We start from the raw sequence: 17474 nt of genomic DNA, 5'->3' as shown, positions 1-17474 counted from the left end.
TTCACCAGCTGGTATCCCTAGGCCAGGTAGGGGGGCTTTTGAACCTACTCAGGTAGAGGATAGGTATTGAAGGCTACTCAAATAATGAAGAGTGGGGTGGAAGGCAGGCATCCATCGAGGTCCCCAGCCCCCTGCCCACAGGGACGAAGAGTCACTCACAGAAAGGGGGTCAGCAGCAAAGGCTGCTACACTCCGACGCATTTCATTTTCACTGCCACGCAAGGGGATCAGTGATATGCTGCCAAGCCGGACCTCAGGGGCTGACCGGGACACACGCGAGGGCTCTGAGGGCCACACCAGGCCATCATGCTGGGAAACAGGGAAGAGGAGGGCTGCTGGGGTCTGGGCCATGCCTCAGCTCACCCAGACACTCAGCTCTGGATCCACCCACACTTCCCAGAAAAGCCTCCAGCTATGATCTGAGGTGACACCCTCAGCTTTGATCCCAGCCGATATGAGAAGCAGCTGTTAGCAGAACAGGACCATATCCCCAGCGAACAGCCAGATTCATTACTCAATGACTCTCATCTCCGGATCCACAAACCTCTCCAAGAATGCAGCACCAAGAAAATATTTCTCCAAGAGAAGAAACACGTTTGTGCCTCCTCAGCAGAAACCAAGAACTACAGAATCTACTGTTTCCCTTTAGGCCTTGACTACCAGGAAGCTCAACCACTTGAGCTTCTCAACCCAGGGTCCTGGTAGTTTTGTCTTCCTTTTACCTAAACCATTCTGAGGTTCCAGATGAAAATCCTTGTTCTAACTCATCTGTTTTAAATCTGAGGAGCTTCTGTCCCAGCTCTGGCTCGGGGGTCATCACCACCCTGTTCCCTTCTATCTGTGCCACTGTAGCAGCCAACTCCCTGACCTCCTCACCCCAGGCTCTATGCTTCAGGTCCTTCTCCCCTACACATCCAGAGGGAATCTGAGAAGACTGCACACACACACACCCCTCTCTCCCTCTCCCTCTCTCTCTTCAAACTCTTCCACTACCTTCTGGGGCAAATTTAGCATCTGGGTGTGGCCTTTAAGGCTCTTGGGGCTCCTGCTCCTGACTCCCTTTCCAAGGCCAACTTCTGGCCCTCCTGGCTTCTCCCTTTACACCCCACTGGACAAACTGTACTTCTCTTTCAAGTCTCCAGATCTTTGCATACACTCTTCCCCTCTGCCTGGAAGCCATTCCTTTCCTGGTAAACCCTCCCCCATGCCCAGAGACTCAGCTCCCATGACACCCTCTCCCTGGAGTCCCCCTCCCACTCGAAGCCCACCTGGTTAGGTTCCTGGGCTTCCTTCTCCCACCACAACACAGATCACATTAGAATATAACAAATCACTTCTGGGCCTGTTTTTCTTCCTGCCTGGGGAGTGCCCCAAAGGGCAGGGGCCTATGTGCTGTCCCTAGCAGGCCTGGTTCAGGGATGGACTATGCAGGCACTAGGAAGGGCTTACTGAACATACAGGTAAATGAATTAAAAACAAGTAGAAATCTCCTTGAAGCAGTGGATGGCCTGAGAGAAGGAAATGCACCCTTCTCTATAGCAGAGCCTCCCACACCCCCTGCCCCTGGTACCTGCACAAAAAAGAAGGTGGCAAACCACTCCCGGAGCTCCATCTGTGTGTCACAGCAGAGGTACCTGCAGGGAGAGCACAGGTCTGGACACTGCCAAGGGCCTGGCTTGAAGGGGAGTTACCCTGCCCATCTCCCCAGCCCACAGTCGCCCAGCAAGTCACAGAGCTGGGCAGTGAGGGGAAACCCAATTGAGGGGCCCATGCTACCACCTCTCCTTAACCCCGGGGTCTCAGGATGGGGCCCTTGCTCACCACTGCTGCTTCTCATGTTTCTCTGTCTCGTGCACCACTGTGAAGCCCCAGCTGCAGAGAGGGGTGGGGGGGTGGGGTCATTTGACAGCCTTCAGCTTCCTCACAAGGGTAGCATGCCTCTCTCTCTCAGCCCCCACTAACCACTAGGCCCCGAGCTCTCCAATCTCCACCAGAGGCCTGGGCTAGGGTCACAGTTCAGGAGTAGAGCACTAATTTACCATGCTCAGGACTCTGGGTTTGAGCCCAGGCACCACAAAAAAAAAAAAAAAAAAAAAAAATTACTGATGTCCTGTTCCAGGCCTGCCCTAGACCCAGAAATAGCCAGGCACAGCTAGCAGCTGAAGAAAAAGTCAGAAAACCAAGTCTGGTGATTGCAACATGTAACGAAAGGTAAAAGTGGCAAGCATCACTTCCCAATGTTTTAAAATAAACGATCACCCTTAGAAACAGGTGTACCCTCAGGGTCCCTATTCCACAGCTAAGAAAACTGAGGCACAGAAAGGCCCCAAAGAGAGTCAGAGACAGGATTTTAATCCAGGCCATGAGCAAGCACCAGAGCTCCTTGGACAACTTGTTATTTAAAATAGTGCTGCCCCCTCTGCACCTCAGTGGTGCATGCCTGTAATCCCAGCCTCTTGGGAGGCTAAGGCAGGAGGATCAAAAGTTCAAAACCGGGCTGGGGTTGTGTCTCAGTGGTAGAGCACTTGCCTAGCACATGCAAGGCCCTGGATTCAATCCTCAGCACCACATAAAAATAAAAAAATAAAGATATTGTGTCCAACTATAACTAAAAAATAAATATTAAAAAAAAAAGTTCAAAGCCAGCTTCAGCAACTTAGTGAGACTCTGTCATAAAACAAAAGAAAACAAAACAAAAGGAGCTGGGGATGTAGCTCAATCCCCCAATCCCAAGGGTGGTGGGGTGAGGAGCCTGAGTGCTGGGCCTCATCCCTAGAATCCAGGACTCAAGAGGGACCTGAGAATTTGTGTTTATAAGGTGTGTCCAAATGATACAGCTGGCCAAGGGGACCACAACTTCAGAACCACAACAATGACCCGTCAAGTTCAAAGCCCCTGGTTGTGCTTCCTCATCAGTTCTGAGCCCTCAGAGGCCCCAGTTTCAGGCCTGTCTCCCCAGTTCCAGCTCACCAGGTGGGTGGCCGGAGTTTCTTCTTCACACCCAGGTAGACTTTAAGACTCTTGACAGGCCACTCCTTCTCAGGCCGGTGACTCTGGGGTCGGGGAGGGGAGAAGAGGGCACTTCAGTAAGGGCCAGCAGGCACAGGGACAGATCGTCACCCTAGGCACCACCCTCCTCCTGTTCCCCAGCCCCCTCTGCACCTCAGCACAGGGCACCTCCTCCAAGGAGCCTTCCTGCCGCATCCCTCCCTGTTCACAATCCAGCCTCAGTCCCCTGGCCTCTCTCCCTAAGGCAGCATCAGACAGTCAACCCTCAGTCCCTGAGGCAGCCAGCCCAGCTGGGACGTCTAGGACAGCAAATCCCAGCCCTACCCTGCTGTCCTGCACAGTGGAGAACTGACTCGTAGCATCGCCTGAATCAGATGGTGCACAAGGGAGAACACTGAGCATCGTCCTCAGCACCAAGCTGGAAAAGGCGGGCATGATCTGAGCGCCTCAGCGGGCTGATTGTGTTACATCTGTCTTGGTTATTCACTCCTCACCCCTCCCTGCCCCACAGAGGCTCCAGGGTTGACCGTGTGAGCAGAAGGCTTGAGGATCAGCAGTTACTAGCTCTTTGGTTCCATGAGAAGAGCTCATGACTCAAGCCAAAGCAGAATGACTGTTCGGTAGACCAGAGGGAGAACTTCCCAATGATCTAGGACAGGAAGCAAGAGACCAATGTACTGGGGAGGGGCACCAGATCATTGACACGCTCCTCTCTGGGCCCGCCTCTGCATATGGGTCTGGCTTGGAAGGAGCAGGCTGGCTCAGAGGCAAGGGGAAGAGAGCAATGACCCCCAAGGAAGAGGCTGTTTGGAGATGAAGCTAATGAGCCTTCCTCTTGCTCTGGAGTCCATTTGCTTGAAGCCCTCCCCATGCCAGGCACCTGTGGAGCCATCAGGGGCACCAGGATGGATGGCAGGACAGAAGGATCCACTTACAACCAAAACTGGGGGTCCAACACTGAGCCACCCCCACATTGTTCCCACCACTGCTCCCAGCCACCCCCAGGCATGGCTCCTCAGCAGGAGCAAAGAGAAGACTAGGGCATGACCAAGGGAGCTGGGAAGACTCACAAAAAAGATGGGCTATCTAGGGACTAGTGACTTCCATGCTGTCCCAGGATGTAGGGTTTAGGAGGGCCTGAGTAAGGACTTTCCAGGAACTCCCTGACAACCAGGGCCTACCGAGGAGCCCCATGTCCTATACAGACAGCACCTGACCTGATAAGCGCCATCTACTCAACAGGACCTGGAACAAACCTGGTTCTACATGTGGGAGGAGCAGGGCTCGCAGGTAAGGAGGAAGCTGAGCAGGAGGGAGGGAAATGAAGCCGCAGATGTGGGAAAAATGAGGGGTGGGGAGAAAACAGCATGGATGAAAGGTGAACAGGGAGAGCAAAGGCCAGTGGGCTGAGGAAATCAGCCCACAAACTGGGAGACCTGGTGGTGCGTGTGGAAGACCAAGACAGGCCACGATGGAGGGTAAGCTGCAGGCCAGCGAAACACAGGCTTGGACATGATGGAGGAAGGCCGTGGGGAAACGCGGCTCCCGGTAAACACGGAATCGTGCTGAGTGGGAGGGAAAAGAACTAAGGTCCATGGTGTGACAGTGATGTCCCTCTTGGCCAGGTCAAGCATGTTAATCAGGCAGAGGCTCCCTGAAAATCTGAAAACGACCCTCAGGCCCACACTTCCTTGGGATCTGGGGAGTGTGGCTACGTGTAGACCATGGGAGGGAGGCCAAGACAGGAAGGCTGAGGGGGTTGTGGGGTCAGGGAGTATCAGTCAACACAATCTCCTTTTGAGAATAAATCCCACAAGAATTTGACTTCTACCTCATGTTTCTGGCATCTCTGAGGGACAAGGTCACAGGCAGAGAACACAGCTCACCCCTGATGCTCAAGGATCTCTGCTAAAACCAAGATCTTTCTAGAACATGCATTTCCCGGTGTCTCAGGGCACTTAACAATGGGAGACCCCAGGATGAGGCCTGGTTGTTCATGGAGCCGGACTCACCTGGGATGTCCTAATTTCAAATATTTGGTTGTCCCATAAAGCCATTAATACTAGAATTACCAACGCCTCAGTGGCCAAGCCACACCTCACTGTGAGCTTCTGCCTGGCCAGATGCACTGGCTGTCACTGGGGTGTGGAGAACATCACTGAACAGCCCTCCCCGCCATGTCCTTGAGTTCCTAAACTTCTAGGAATACAAAACATGAGTTTCATAGCTCAGACTCCATTCTGTCACCTGGAGGTGGCCAAGGGCAAGTCACCAAAAGCCAATCTTCTTACCTGTGCAGGCAGAGAATACCCCTCTCCTCACAGGACAGTAGTGTGGGCCACATGTCTCAGGATGTGAAGGGCAGGCATCACTCCTGGCTCATAAACATCAGATCTTCCCTTTTTCTAGATTTCCTACCTTCTCCCTTCCATGTGGAGGCACCAGCAGCTGCCTTTCCAGGAGCCTCAGACACTCTCCCTTCCCTCTGCCCACATTGATGGTCTTGCTCTGCTCCACAGTGTTAACTAAGCACCTCTCAAGGGAGGAGCCAGGGAGGTGACATCCCAGAACCCTGGGGGACTGAGTGGAAGGACAGATAGGCTCAGAAGTGAAGATGCGATCACAGAGGGCGGCAAAGAGAAGAGGAGGTGTTCTTCAGGAGGCCAGACTGTATTAATACAGGTATAACATGCAAAGATGAGGAGGTGAGGGTCCTGCTCCATCCATGGAAGCCAGGCCAGTCCATATGTCCTCAGGAGATGCACCAGGCAGGAAAAGGGTAAAGACACTGGTGGATCAGCTGTGGGAGCTCAAGCTAGACCACTGGGCTTGGAACCATGCCTCTCTGGCCTGTTTCTGCAGAATATCTGTGCTCTGTGGCCCCAGAGACATAGCTGGGACCCATAGGGGCATGATGGGAGGCAGATTCTCAGCTGGAGTAGAGTATGCACATTCTCCTAGATAGAAGAATCCCATTAAGGATAGGGAGGCCTCAAGGGAGGGGTGGAGAGCTCCGTTCTCCCTGGGGTATGCCAAGGAAAGCTGAGCGACCAGCTGAAGGGGCTGCAGAGGACATAACCACCACAGACAGGGATGCCATCCCCCACCCCCAGCACGTTAGGATCAGGAAATGGCAAGGACATTCTGATAGCCCAGGGTTGGAAAGAGAGTGACTCCAAGTTGATGGGAGAGGAGGATCAGAGCCCTGATTCAAGCTTTGGGGTCTCCATTACTGCTTCATAATTTCTACACTGAATCCTACAGAAAATTCTAATAGAGCATCACACTGATAAGGGACCCTATCTTAGGAAAAGGACCCTGGGATGGAGTTACAGATTAAGGACAGAGCTTGGGTCCCAGGTCCCAGGGTGGGGGGCCAGTGTACACTGGCAAGGGGGCAGGGAACCATGCCTGAAGACAGCTGGGAGCCCTGCAGTTTCCCATACTCCCATCCAGCTCGCCTGGCCCCCAGGCGGTGTAAGGCAGCTAAGAGCACACAACTACTCACGGTCTCAGGGGCCCCGCTCCACGGCCTCTGGCTCTGTTTGATAGAGGATCAAGGGTTATGGAAAAAGTCGTCCGAGGTCTAGCACCAGGACAGTGTGTGCACTGATGCACAGGGGCATGGCATTTATGTTCAGAAGTTGGGGGGTCACTTAGATACTGTGGTATCTGGTCTGGGACAACACCCAGCATGTAGATGGAGCGGGTATGGAGAGAGGGATGGAAGGCCTCGGACCTGGCAAGGCAGGCCTAGACCATGGCCTGGGACTGTCATGTTGGAGCAAGTTCCTGGGGTGCTGTGATCGGCACAGGCACAGGTGAAACAGCATGTTGTGATATGATGGCACCAGGTACCATGGCTTAATGAGGTACAGGGCACAGTGGAGTGGCCACCCAGGCCTACAGCGGGAGGATCTCTGGGAGTCTACAGTTCTCCCCCACTCCTGTGCTATCCCAAGACCCCAAGGTAGGGAGACTGCCCCTTGCAGACCAAGGGGAATACGTGTGCTTGGGTGTCTAAGCACACTCAGGATGCAGGTGCCCATCTCAGAGTAAGACTCAGCTCCACTTACCCGAACCTCCTTGTAGAGCCGCAGGCAGCTGCTGTTGAGGATGAAGTAGCGATCGTGGAAGCCGCCTGAGGGCAGCCCCAGACCCAGGAGGCTACGGTCCTCGCGGAACTTCATCATGCCATGCTTGGTGTCACCCACACGGCTGGCTGGGAGAGGACTGGAGTGGGCATGAGCTGCACCAACCACACCCCCAGATCCACATGCTCCAGGGCCAGATCCTCACATGAAGGAAACTGTCTCATCCTGTCTCCATAGGGTCACCAACTTGGTGCTCTGCATCAGAGCTGCTCCTCCCTGGTGCCACCAGGTCCCTCCCACAGGCTCTGGATAAAGAAACTCCCTCAGCCAGCCCCACCTACCCAGGTACAGCAGCATGGCCTCCATGGCCTGGTGCTTCTTCACCACCAGATGGCTGTCTGTGCCCAGGCTGTGCAGGATTGGAAGCACCTTTTCGGCAAAGTGCAGGGGCCGCTCTGGGGAAAAGTCACACCCACTGTCACTAACATCACATGGCTGGACATAGAGCCAGCATGTCCACTTCCGGGTCCACTAGCAACACAACAAACCACCATCATGACCACCCTTCCCACAACCACACTTCTGGCTGGACACTCCTGACTGTGACCAAAACCAAGCCCATGGTCATCCCCACGTGTCCAAGTCATTCCCATGTGTCCAATCAGCAGCACTGCCACCAGGCAAGCCGCTCAAGCCAGAAATGCTCCTCTGCTCCCGCCACCCCTCAGCATGGCAAATCTGCTCTGTCCCTCTCCACTATCCCACCCTGTCCACATTACTGGCATCTTCTTAGACTACTACTAAGGCCTTCAAAGTGGCCTCCTGCATGTGTTCTCATTTCTCTTGTCCCACCTCTCCCCCAGCATCAAGGCCTCGCATGGTCAGACCTGCGTGGCCACTTCTGCCTCCATCTCCAGCCACCCCCAGCCGCACCCTCTCACTGCTTCCACCTCCTTGGAGGGGCTGGCCTTGCCCACGCAGGGCTTTTGCCTGTGCTGTTCCTGCTGTCTGGGAGCACTTTCCCCCCAGCTTCACCAAATAACTTCCATCTTCCTCCACATCTGGCTTAAAGAATCCAAAGCCAGAGACCCTGTCATAAGCTCTGGAGACTCCTGGGACCTTTCCTCTACACGAGTTAACATGGCTTCTGTTTTCTCAGTGTGCTCATGGGATTAATGGATCAATGTCTCTGTCCACACCAGACTGACCCCCACAAGGGTAGGGATGGTTAGCCTGGCCCCTCAGCCCAGTGCCTGGCACTCAACAAACAGCAGTGAAACATAACCCTCCACTGATGCCGCGCCCCCTTGCTCAGCCCCTTGCACCAAGACCCTCCACACCATTAACGCCACCCTCACCTACACCGCCATCCCCTGCATGAAGGGTCACCACTACCTACCACTCTCCTCACCACCAAGAATGGTGTGGCCCACAATCCCCTACCAAACTCAGCATTGTCACTCCTACAAGCAGCACCACTCTCTGACACCTGAGAAAACCTCGTCAGCTGACACATCTACCCCTTCACTATCAGCCTCCTATTAGCCCTGTTACAGTCCTCACCTCAACCCCTGCCAGTTCCCTGTCACCACCATCACAGAGACCACAGCCTTCACCAGTGTGTGACAGCAACGGGTGTCATCACAACCCTTTTCACAACATAGTTGCTATACTGCAAGGGAAGGAGGACAGATGGGCTACAGATCAGACGAGACGGGCCACACCGTGTGTTCTACCAGTCCTGGTGGCCACCTACCTGCCTCCTCCTTCTCACTGACTTCAAAGCAAGTCCAGTAGTCCTTCTCCCTGATGCCCACATTCCGGCGGTCCAGGATCTCCAGGGTAAGCTCCTCAGCTGTCATGGATGCAGGGATCTGCAGTGACCAAGAAGATCAGCCTACCCTGGCCCCAATTCTACTCTGTTACCACTTTACTGTGTGATTCAGGCCGAACCCCACCCCTCTCAGCGTCTTCTGAGTCCTGGGATGCGGAGGGGTGTCTCAGAGGGTCCTGATGAGTAGGGGAAAAGACAGGACCAGGACCAGGACCAGTACCTGGTCCCAAACTGGGCTCTCCTTGGGATGGAAGCTGTGCTCCCTGGTAATGTGGGTCTGCCCCTCACCCAGCCTACCTCTACTGGCCCCTTGGCCTCTAGGTCCCCAGCCCCCACCTTGACATGCTGCTCTGTTTCTGCCTTCTTCTCCTCCAGGTACACTGTGCAGATGAAGTCACCGGCATGCTGCAGGGAGACAGGGCTCAGATGGAGGTCTGGGCAGCAGGTACAGGCAGCCAGCCTGAGACCCTGCCCAGGCCCTGGCCTTCACCTGAGTCCCACTGGCAGTGCCAGCCACTCTCATCTTCACAATGGCAGTGACCTCCTCTCTCTGCTTCCTCAGCTCCTCCTCGTCCACCTGGGGAGGGGAAAGGGAAAAGGAAAATGATTGCTGCCATCTGAGAGGCTCAGCCCTCCACTCCCCCCCTTCCACGGGCTGGGGACGCACACTAAACACCACCACGTAATGGCTAATAAGGTCTTCCACCACCCGGCCAGCTTTGTAGTCCTGCCCATCTGTCTGGAAGAGTGTAGGCCCAAACACAATAGCCAGATTGTGTGTGTTCATCTGGTTCGTGTCTGAGAAGCACTGGACACTGGAGAGGGGAGAACAGAGGCCATGAGTGAGGAGTCCAGCCCAGAACTTCCCTGTCCCATCTTCTTAGTTCCTGACAGATCCAAGACTGGCCACTAGAATGACCAGGAAGGTCCTGGTCAGAGTAGACCCCTAGTTAAGGGTGGAAGGGAACATGTCTTGGGTCCTGGCAAAGAGTAGAGATGGGCAGCTGGGAAATCTAGACAAGGTACCTCAAAATTCCTCTACTCTCCCATCCCACAGGAAGTAAAGTTGAGATCAGGACAGATCATAGTCAATACTCAGTCCCCAGGCCTACCTGGTTCCCAGGGGAGGGCAGTCAACCAGGCTGGGAGTAGAGGAACCTTCTCCACCCCTTCCCCCCACAGCCTTGCATCAGTATCAGCCCTCACCAGTACAGGTGGCTGATAAGGGCTTTCACGGTGGCCCGGTTGACAGGAGGCAGATGCACCAGAAGCTCTCGGTACCTGGAAAGTTTCTCTTCCTCATCCTCAATCTCTGGTAGGGGAAAACAGATTGCGTCAGGGTCTCCTGCAGCCACCTCCTCTGTCCTACCCTTTGGCAGCTCTGCCTCTCATACTGGTGACAACACTCCCTGACCCTCCAAGTCAAAGCAGGCCAGGCACTCGGAAAAGACAAGGAATTACCCATCTCTGAGGGGCCTGTCTCCGTGCAGTGACAACAGAAGAAAGTGGGGTGGGAGCCCACCAGCAGAGGCAATGCCTAATCCAAGTGCATGACAGGGACCAGGAGCGAATTCAGAGATATAAGGGGACAAGGCTGGGCATGGACTGCAGGCTCACCCGAGGCCTCTAGCCAGGCCAGCCGTTGGGCGCGAGTGAAGAGCCCATCCGGCAGGTCACGTAGGAAGCGTTTGAGTGCAGAGGAGACATCATCCACGTGCTGTTCGCCCTCCTTGAGATGCACAGAGCGCGCATCCTGCCGCAGGCTCTCCAGTAGCCGCTGCGTCTTTGATGTCTGGCCACACTTGCGATAGATGCCCTCAGAGGTCAAGCCTGGGGAGGGCCAGGGACATGCAGCTACTTTCAGAGGGATCCTGGCCACTGGGGGCTGGGTATCTGAGGGGTGGAGCCTGGGCAATAGGGGAGGGGCTCACCACACTGCGTGATATAGTCCACACAACGGTAAACAATCACAGGGATGTCGGAGTCCCCAAGCTGCTGCTCAGACAGTGTGTCCCCCAAGCTGGCTGCTGCTTTCTGGATGGCCCCCAGCCAACCCGTGAAGTCCAGCCGCCGCTCTCCTTGGATGTATAAGGTCCTGGAACAGGGACAGTCAATCACTGCCCTACCTCGGTCTATCCCCCGTCCCACCTCTTCCCAAGCCTGTCAGACCCTCTCAGCCTTCTCAGAGCCCAAGGGCAGCAGTGACTCACCTCCTTCGCTCCACCAGCACCAGCACCTGGTTCTCACTGTCACCTTGGATGGCTGTGGAGAGGCCAGTCAAGGTGAGGCCCAGTCCCTGGTCATTATCCCCAACCTGATCCCTCCAGAGACTTTCTGAGCACATCCACCCCGCAGCATTCACCCGCCCACCTGGAGGATCACTAAGATGCACCCCAAGGGCAGAAGAAGACAAGGGAGGACAGGCTGGCTCCTTCTGGCCAAGCCAGGATAGGGTTCAGACTTCCAGGCAGGGGCTGGGATAGAGTGCCCTGGAGGTTAGGGGTCCAGGCCCGAGTCCACGCACAAAGTTCCTGCAGTCTCCGTAGCTGCAGTGGCTCTTCGCAGGGTCCCTCTGGAAAGACAGCACGGAGCTCAGAGCCAGTGAGGGCAAACCAGCCTTCCTGGGCACGCTGGAGGCTCAAACCAGCTTTGCAGGGTAGCCGCCCAAGCCGCTCAAAATCCCGGGTCAGCAGATCCTCAGCCAAGGGAGACACGAATGCCTGGTGAGGAAGATGGCCACAAGAGACCCCATCATCCAACAGCACTGCCTGTCCGGGTATCCCAGCTCCATGGCTTGGAGCAAGAACCCTCTTCCCACCCAGCTGCTTCTTCTTCTCTTCCAGGAGGAACCCAACAGTGATGAAGCTTTGGTATCATGCCCATCCACTCAGATGTATCCTCCTCTGGAAACCTTCCCAGACACCGCCAGGGATGTCCCTGCTCTGGGCCTCCACAGTGCCAAGCATTCTGCTTCTGTTATGGCGCTGACTACACTGTTGCTGCTGTCTGGACCCATCTGTCTCCCCCGACCCACATGGGAGCTACTGAAGAGCCAGGACCAAGTGGCTCATCAGGTCCCCTGGACTCTGAGCACTGATCCTCAGGGCCCAGCCACTGACCAACAAACAAGTGAATGATAAAAAGAGCTCTAGGCTTTCACAATACAGGGGACTCCAGAGGGCACTTGGCTCTAGTTTCCAAGGTAGGGCTCTTTTCTGGAGGCTTCCTGCCTCCTTCCTCTAGCCTCTGCTTACATGCCTTTAGCTACAAGAAGCCTCCCCTGATCACCTACAGATGCAGCATTGTCCATTCTAAGATGGCTACTCATCCAACACGGATCCCACAGCCTGAAGGATTGACACAGGTCTCCTAACGTCCCACCACAGGGCTGCAGACTATCTCCAGCCCTTGGCCTGAGAGGCCTGTTCCCCATCATGTAGGCTGCCCTTTGTCCAGCCCTTGCTCTATCAGAGATGTGGGAGCTGGGGTTCATGGGATCAGCCAGGAGGTCCCTCTTGCCTCTGTCAGACACCAGCCCTGCTAAAACAGACCTACCTTGGCAATGCACTTGACCCATTCATGAGCCAGCTCCGCACTCTCCAGCCCAAAAAGGTACAGACGTTCTCCCTCTGTGTATACCTCAAAGGTGTGCTCAAAGCTGAAAACACACAGGCCAGGACTCATGCACCTCACCCAGGCCCACCCCCCACCCAATACCTACCATTCTCCAGCACCCCCCACTGCCCTTACCATTGTTTTTCCCCTGGCCCCTTAAGAGGTGGTAGAAAAGCCTTGGCCTAGAGTCTCAGGAGCCTGGGTCAGCACTTGTACAGCTCCAGTTTACTGTATGGCCCTGGACAAGTCCTGCCCTTCTCTAGGCGATTTCCTTGTCTCCCCACTTGGAGGTTGGACCACACAGCACCAATAGCGTGTGATTCTGGCCAGGGGTGCTCACCCATGAGTGTCAGGAGGGGGCACTGCCAGGCACACAATCTCACTGGCCCGAATCTCCCCGTTGGGTGTCACTGTGCGCTCATTCTCATAGTAGCTCAGGACCCCGTCACTAAGGACACACCAGCGTCGACTAAATTCTGGAAAGAAGTTGTACAGAGAAGGTATGAGGGATTCTCCCACATCACCTGAAAACCATCTCTGTATGCTCCCTGGGTCCCTACTCCTCCTGCCCCATGTCCGTCTCCCCATTCCATTTCCCTTTCTGCAGCCTTAACACCCCAGCCCAGTCTACACCTCATCTTCTCCCCCAGATCTCTACAGTATCCTCTTCATTGGTCTCCTGGACTCCCAGCAGCCTCCTCTGCTTAAAACCATTCCCCAGGACAGTCTGTGACATCAACCTGGCACTCAAGGAGCTGCCGGGTCTGACCTGCCCACCTCTCTGTCCACCTCCAGTATTTGTTACCTCCACCCATGGCCCAAATACCACAGGAAACCTTCTATGCCCACCCCTTGCCCCACCCTCTTTTGCCAGAAGCTCCCATCACTCCAGATACTGCCTCTTCCTACATCTGAGGAGACCCACAAAATCCCATACAGGAAACAGAATAGGGAGTCCAGACCACGAAAGGTAATGGAAAGAACAGAAGAAGGTCAAGGCCATGAATGCTTATACAGTTCACAGCACTGAGCTTCACCATGGCTCAGAGCTTCCTGGCACCCAGGGCAAAAAGGATGACTCAGGCAGTTATATAAATGACATTATCAGACAGACAGAGGTAGACCAGGGCAGTGAGGTCGTGAACAACATAGAGTCCCAAAGAAATATTTTTGGATTTGGAGGGATTCATCCCAGGGGTGCTTCTTGGAGGAGGTGCTGAGGGATGCAGTGAGCAACGGTCTCTGTTCCCATAGCAAACTCTATCTCTCATCTCATCTAGGAGGGCCCAACATTTGCCCACTGAGGACGATGTGTCCATGAGCCTGTCCCCAGGATGTGCTCCCTCCCGAAGTGCCAGCACTGCCTTTCCCTTCATTCCGCAGACATGTTCCAAATGCCACTGGGTAGGCACTGAGCACTTCCTAGGCACTGGGGTTCCATTGGTACAGAGTATACAATGTACACTTTATTAAAAGACAAACCATTGTCATATAAATGGTTCAAAGAAAAAGTCAGGTCAAGGGACAGATGGGATAAGGTGGTAAGGATGACATCTCTGTGGAAGATTTTTTTTTATATTTTAAAAAACTTTTCGTGGGGCTGGGGTTGTGGCTCATTGGTAGAGTCTTGCATGTGCAAGACCCTAGGTTTGATCCTCAGCAACACATAAAAATAAATAAGTGAAATAAAGGTATTGTGTACAACTACAACTAAAAAATAAATATTAAAAAAAAAATTTTTTTGTGGTACTGGTGATTGAACCCAGAACCTCATGCATGCTAGGCTACATCCCCAGTCCTTATCTTAAATTTTGAGACAGGGTCTCTCTAAGTTACCCAGACTGATCTCAAACTCGCAATCCTCCTGCATCAGCCTCCCATGTAGCTGGAATTATAGGAGTAAGCCACCATGCCCATTTAGGACTAACATTTAAACTGAGATCCAAATAAAGTAACTAATCATGCAGATGTTTGGAGAAAGCATTTAGGGCACAAGGGAACAGCAAAAGGAAAGGTCCTAGTGGAAGATAATCTGGCATGTCTGAAAAATTACAAGGCCAGAGAGATGGCCCAGTGGAGAGAGTCTTCAAGGTAAGGGGCTGGGACAGTTGACTGTGGGATGAGGTAAGGACTGTGGTTGTATTCAGGATTGAGGAGTAAATGGAAGGCTGAGATCAGAATAGGATGTAGCTTCAAGTTAGTCGTCTAACCTTCTACCATCCACAGGTTCCAAATACCAGATGCCCAGCATGGAACCACACCCAGAGGCTGAGTCCGGGCTTCTTTAGTGGAAAGGAAACTCTGGCAGTGACCTGCTCTGCACTGCCCTGCCACACCCCCAATTAGCCCATCTTTTAAGCACCTACTATGTACCAGAGACATACCCAGGGAGCCTTCCAGGTGACTCTGCTAGTCCATTTGGCACCCTCATGGGTCCACCAGACTGTCTAGCTCTGGCTTCCCTGGCCCTGCAGCCATGCCAGAATGCCATGGCCAGGGTGGGGGTGGTATAGCACCCACCTTCCCGGGCACGACGATCCTGAAGCAGCTTGCCAGCAGAAGCAGTCTTGTAGAGGAAGCCACTGTGGCTCACGGTTGGCAGGACAACTGAGTAGTGCTTTTCCAGGGGTTTCATCGAGTCCAGTCGTGGGACCTCTTTGGAGCAGGGGAAAGAATGGCTGGTCATGATGGCCATCCAGGAGGGTGGCTTCTTGTATTGGGCACCCAGGCTCACATTCAAGTCCCAGCTCAGCCCCCCAGCTTCCTGAGCAGCACTTCCAGGCTCCTAGTCATACCTCCTAGGTTCCGTACAAGCTATTTCCCCACTACTGCCCACCTGTGGGAGCTCCACTCATTCCCAAAACCTAGCTCCAGGACCATCCTGACTCCCAGCCCCCCTCCTATTCCCAATTGGAGGCACAAGGCCAGGCATGCTAGAATGAGGGGGGCTTTGGGCCAACTCAATAACAATCCCTGGGGATAGGTTTGTCCCAGACAGCATGAAGCCCAGCAAAGCAGCCTGGCTCCAGCCTTGCTCCCAGTGGTCAGCAATGCAAGTGAGGGGGGAGTGTCCTACACCCCTCCAGACCAAGCCAGCTGGGTGGTCTCCTATGCCTCCTGGACACCTGGGCTCTCTCCAACCCGGCATACCCCACCCGCCCATGGCCCAGAGCCCAGAACCCCAGCCACTGAGCTCCACCCTCAGTCCTGGGATGTGGCTCCAGAGGCTAGGCCTGGGCCATGACCAGTGCCATTCACCCCCACCATCCCCTCCTCACCCACCCAAGGAGTGGGAGCCAAATGGGACCCAACCCAGGTCTGTGACTGGGCTCCACCCAAACAGAGCAGTGGACAGGGCTGCCATGTCCACTGCAGGTCACACACACAGAAATGCAACACTGCCTCTACACAGCAACAGACACACACTGCATGTGCAAACCTCAAAGCCCTCAACACCCCTCCCCACCACAAGGAAACAGACCCAGAGCAACTCTGAAGCGTGCATGTCCTGACACACAGATGCCACCCTGCAGGACCCACCCTTCAAGTCAGGAAGGGGCACACAAATACATAACAGTCACAGAGACACAAATGAACACATATATGAAGCACAAGTGTACACAAATCCAAACACACTCCACATCACACACTGCTGCCCCAGGGTGCCTCGAGGACCTGTGACAGCAGTTTCAGAGTAGCCTATAAATCAAGCCTCTGGTCCTTGTTGGACCTTCACCCCACAAATCCCTCCAAAGGGCCAGTCCCTATCAGCAGGAGGATCTGACAAGGGGAACAGTCCCACCAGCCACTCACCCGTGTTCTGGTTGTTCCGAAGGAACTCCATCTGCAGTGTTTGCCCAGCCTGCTCGGCGAGAGCCAGGGGCGTGGGGGCCTGCGGGTCCCCTGAGAAGCAGCTGACCCCAGCCCCACAGCCCAGAAGTGCCTGGGTCTCTGCCAGATCTGTGGTGGTGACTGCAGCACACAGGGCCTGGGAGAAGGGAGGGAGGGTGAGCTCAAGCAGAGAATGAGTGGGGATGGGGTAGAGGAGAGGAAAAGAAGAAAGAGGAAGGAGTCACCCAGGTCTGGGGTGGCTCCAGATAGAAAGACTCCTCAGACTGAAAGAACAGAGGGAAGACAGAGAATAACAGAAAAGACAAGGGGAGGGAGGGCGGCCACAGGTCACCTAGCAGCGGCCTCACCCGGATGGCAGCCCTGGGACACAGCTGTCGGTCAGCCTTTGGAGGAGGATCTCAAGCTCCCTCTGCCTTGTGGAGGGGCAGAGGGGGACTCTGTAGCTAAGTCCTCCCACATTTGAATTCCTCTCCGCCTGCCTGACCTTCCCAACCAATGGGATCTGCCGCCCTCCTGGCTTGCAGGCCAGACTGGGCTGGGCTGGGGGCAGGACGCCTGGGTCCCTGGGAGGTGGAAGCCTGGCTCCCACTGGGCTTCTAGAGCTAGACTGAGCCTGCTGGGATGGGGCTGGTTGGGGGAGGGACTGAGGGCTGACCAGAGGTCACCAATGGCATCCCCCTGCCTTGAGCAAGCTGCCTCCCACCCAGGCTGAGCCAGATCAAGACAGAAGACTTGGCTCCCAGCCTGTCAGGGCCTGGGGCCCATATGGGGCCTCATCTTGAATAGGGTGTGGATAGGGGTGGGTCGGCACAGTCCAGCTGTTTTTCATGAGCCTGACAGGAAATAGCATCCCCATCAAGTTCACTCCTTTTGGCAGGATTCAGAGGGAACAGGACGGGGTGCGGGAGACAGAGGAATCCAGAGGGAGGCAGACAGATGGTAGGAACATGGTACAGGCCCAAGGCCTAGCTCCTCCGACGTTGCCCTAATGTTTCCTTAGGTTCTTCTTCCCTCTGGGCCTCAGTTTCTCCATTACCAACTCATTGTTCTGAGCTGGTAGAAAAGATGGG

General features: G+C 54.7%; 1 protein-coding gene across 19 annotated transcripts in view; it reads right to left on the bottom strand.

The window, feature by feature from the left end:
• The window catches only part of Arap1 (ArfGAP with RhoGAP domain, ankyrin repeat and PH domain 1), a 63042-nt gene that overhangs the window by 659 nt on the left and 44909 nt on the right, over positions 1-17474 (bottom strand). For 8 of the 19 annotated variants that reach the window (XM_015477466.2, XM_048788125.1, XM_048788124.1 and 5 more), the window contains 20 exons: positions 16366-16540; positions 15073-15207; positions 12893-13028; positions 12493-12595; positions 11462-11657; positions 11148-11199; positions 10869-11032; positions 10555-10767; positions 10144-10249; positions 9605-9752; positions 9428-9514; positions 9274-9342; positions 8860-8977; positions 7445-7558; positions 7086-7231; positions 6518-6550; positions 2971-3053; positions 1822-1872; positions 1571-1634; positions 160-309 (listed from right to left, as the gene is read on the bottom strand). In XM_015477466.2, the coding sequence (XP_015332952.1) occupies positions 160-309; positions 1571-1634; positions 1822-1872; positions 2971-3053; positions 6518-6550; positions 7086-7231; positions 7445-7558; positions 8860-8977; positions 9274-9342; positions 9428-9514; positions 9605-9752; positions 10144-10249; positions 10555-10767; positions 10869-11032; positions 11148-11199; positions 11462-11657; positions 12493-12595; positions 12893-13028; positions 15073-15207; positions 16366-16540 (2343 nt within the window). Of the gene's footprint in view, positions 1-159; positions 310-1570; positions 1635-1821; positions 1873-2970; positions 3054-3364; positions 3428-6517; positions 6551-7085; positions 7243-7444; positions 7559-8859; positions 8978-9273; positions 9343-9427; positions 9515-9604; positions 9753-10143; positions 10250-10554; positions 10768-10868; positions 11033-11147; positions 11200-11461; positions 11658-12492; positions 12596-12892; positions 13029-15072; positions 15208-16365; positions 16541-17474 lie in introns of those variants that run through there. The other 11 variants (XM_048788119.1, XM_048788123.1, XR_007342286.1 and 8 more) reach the window with 10 other exon arrangements.

Source organism: Marmota marmota, unplaced genomic scaffold (assembly GCF_001458135.2).
Source record: "Marmota marmota marmota unplaced genomic scaffold, marMar, whole genome shotgun sequence".
Lineage (NCBI taxonomy): Eukaryota > Metazoa > Chordata > Mammalia > Rodentia > Sciuridae > Marmota > Marmota marmota.
Note: the sequence above shows the minus strand (reverse complement) of the source record. Positions and strands in the feature narration are given on the sequence as shown.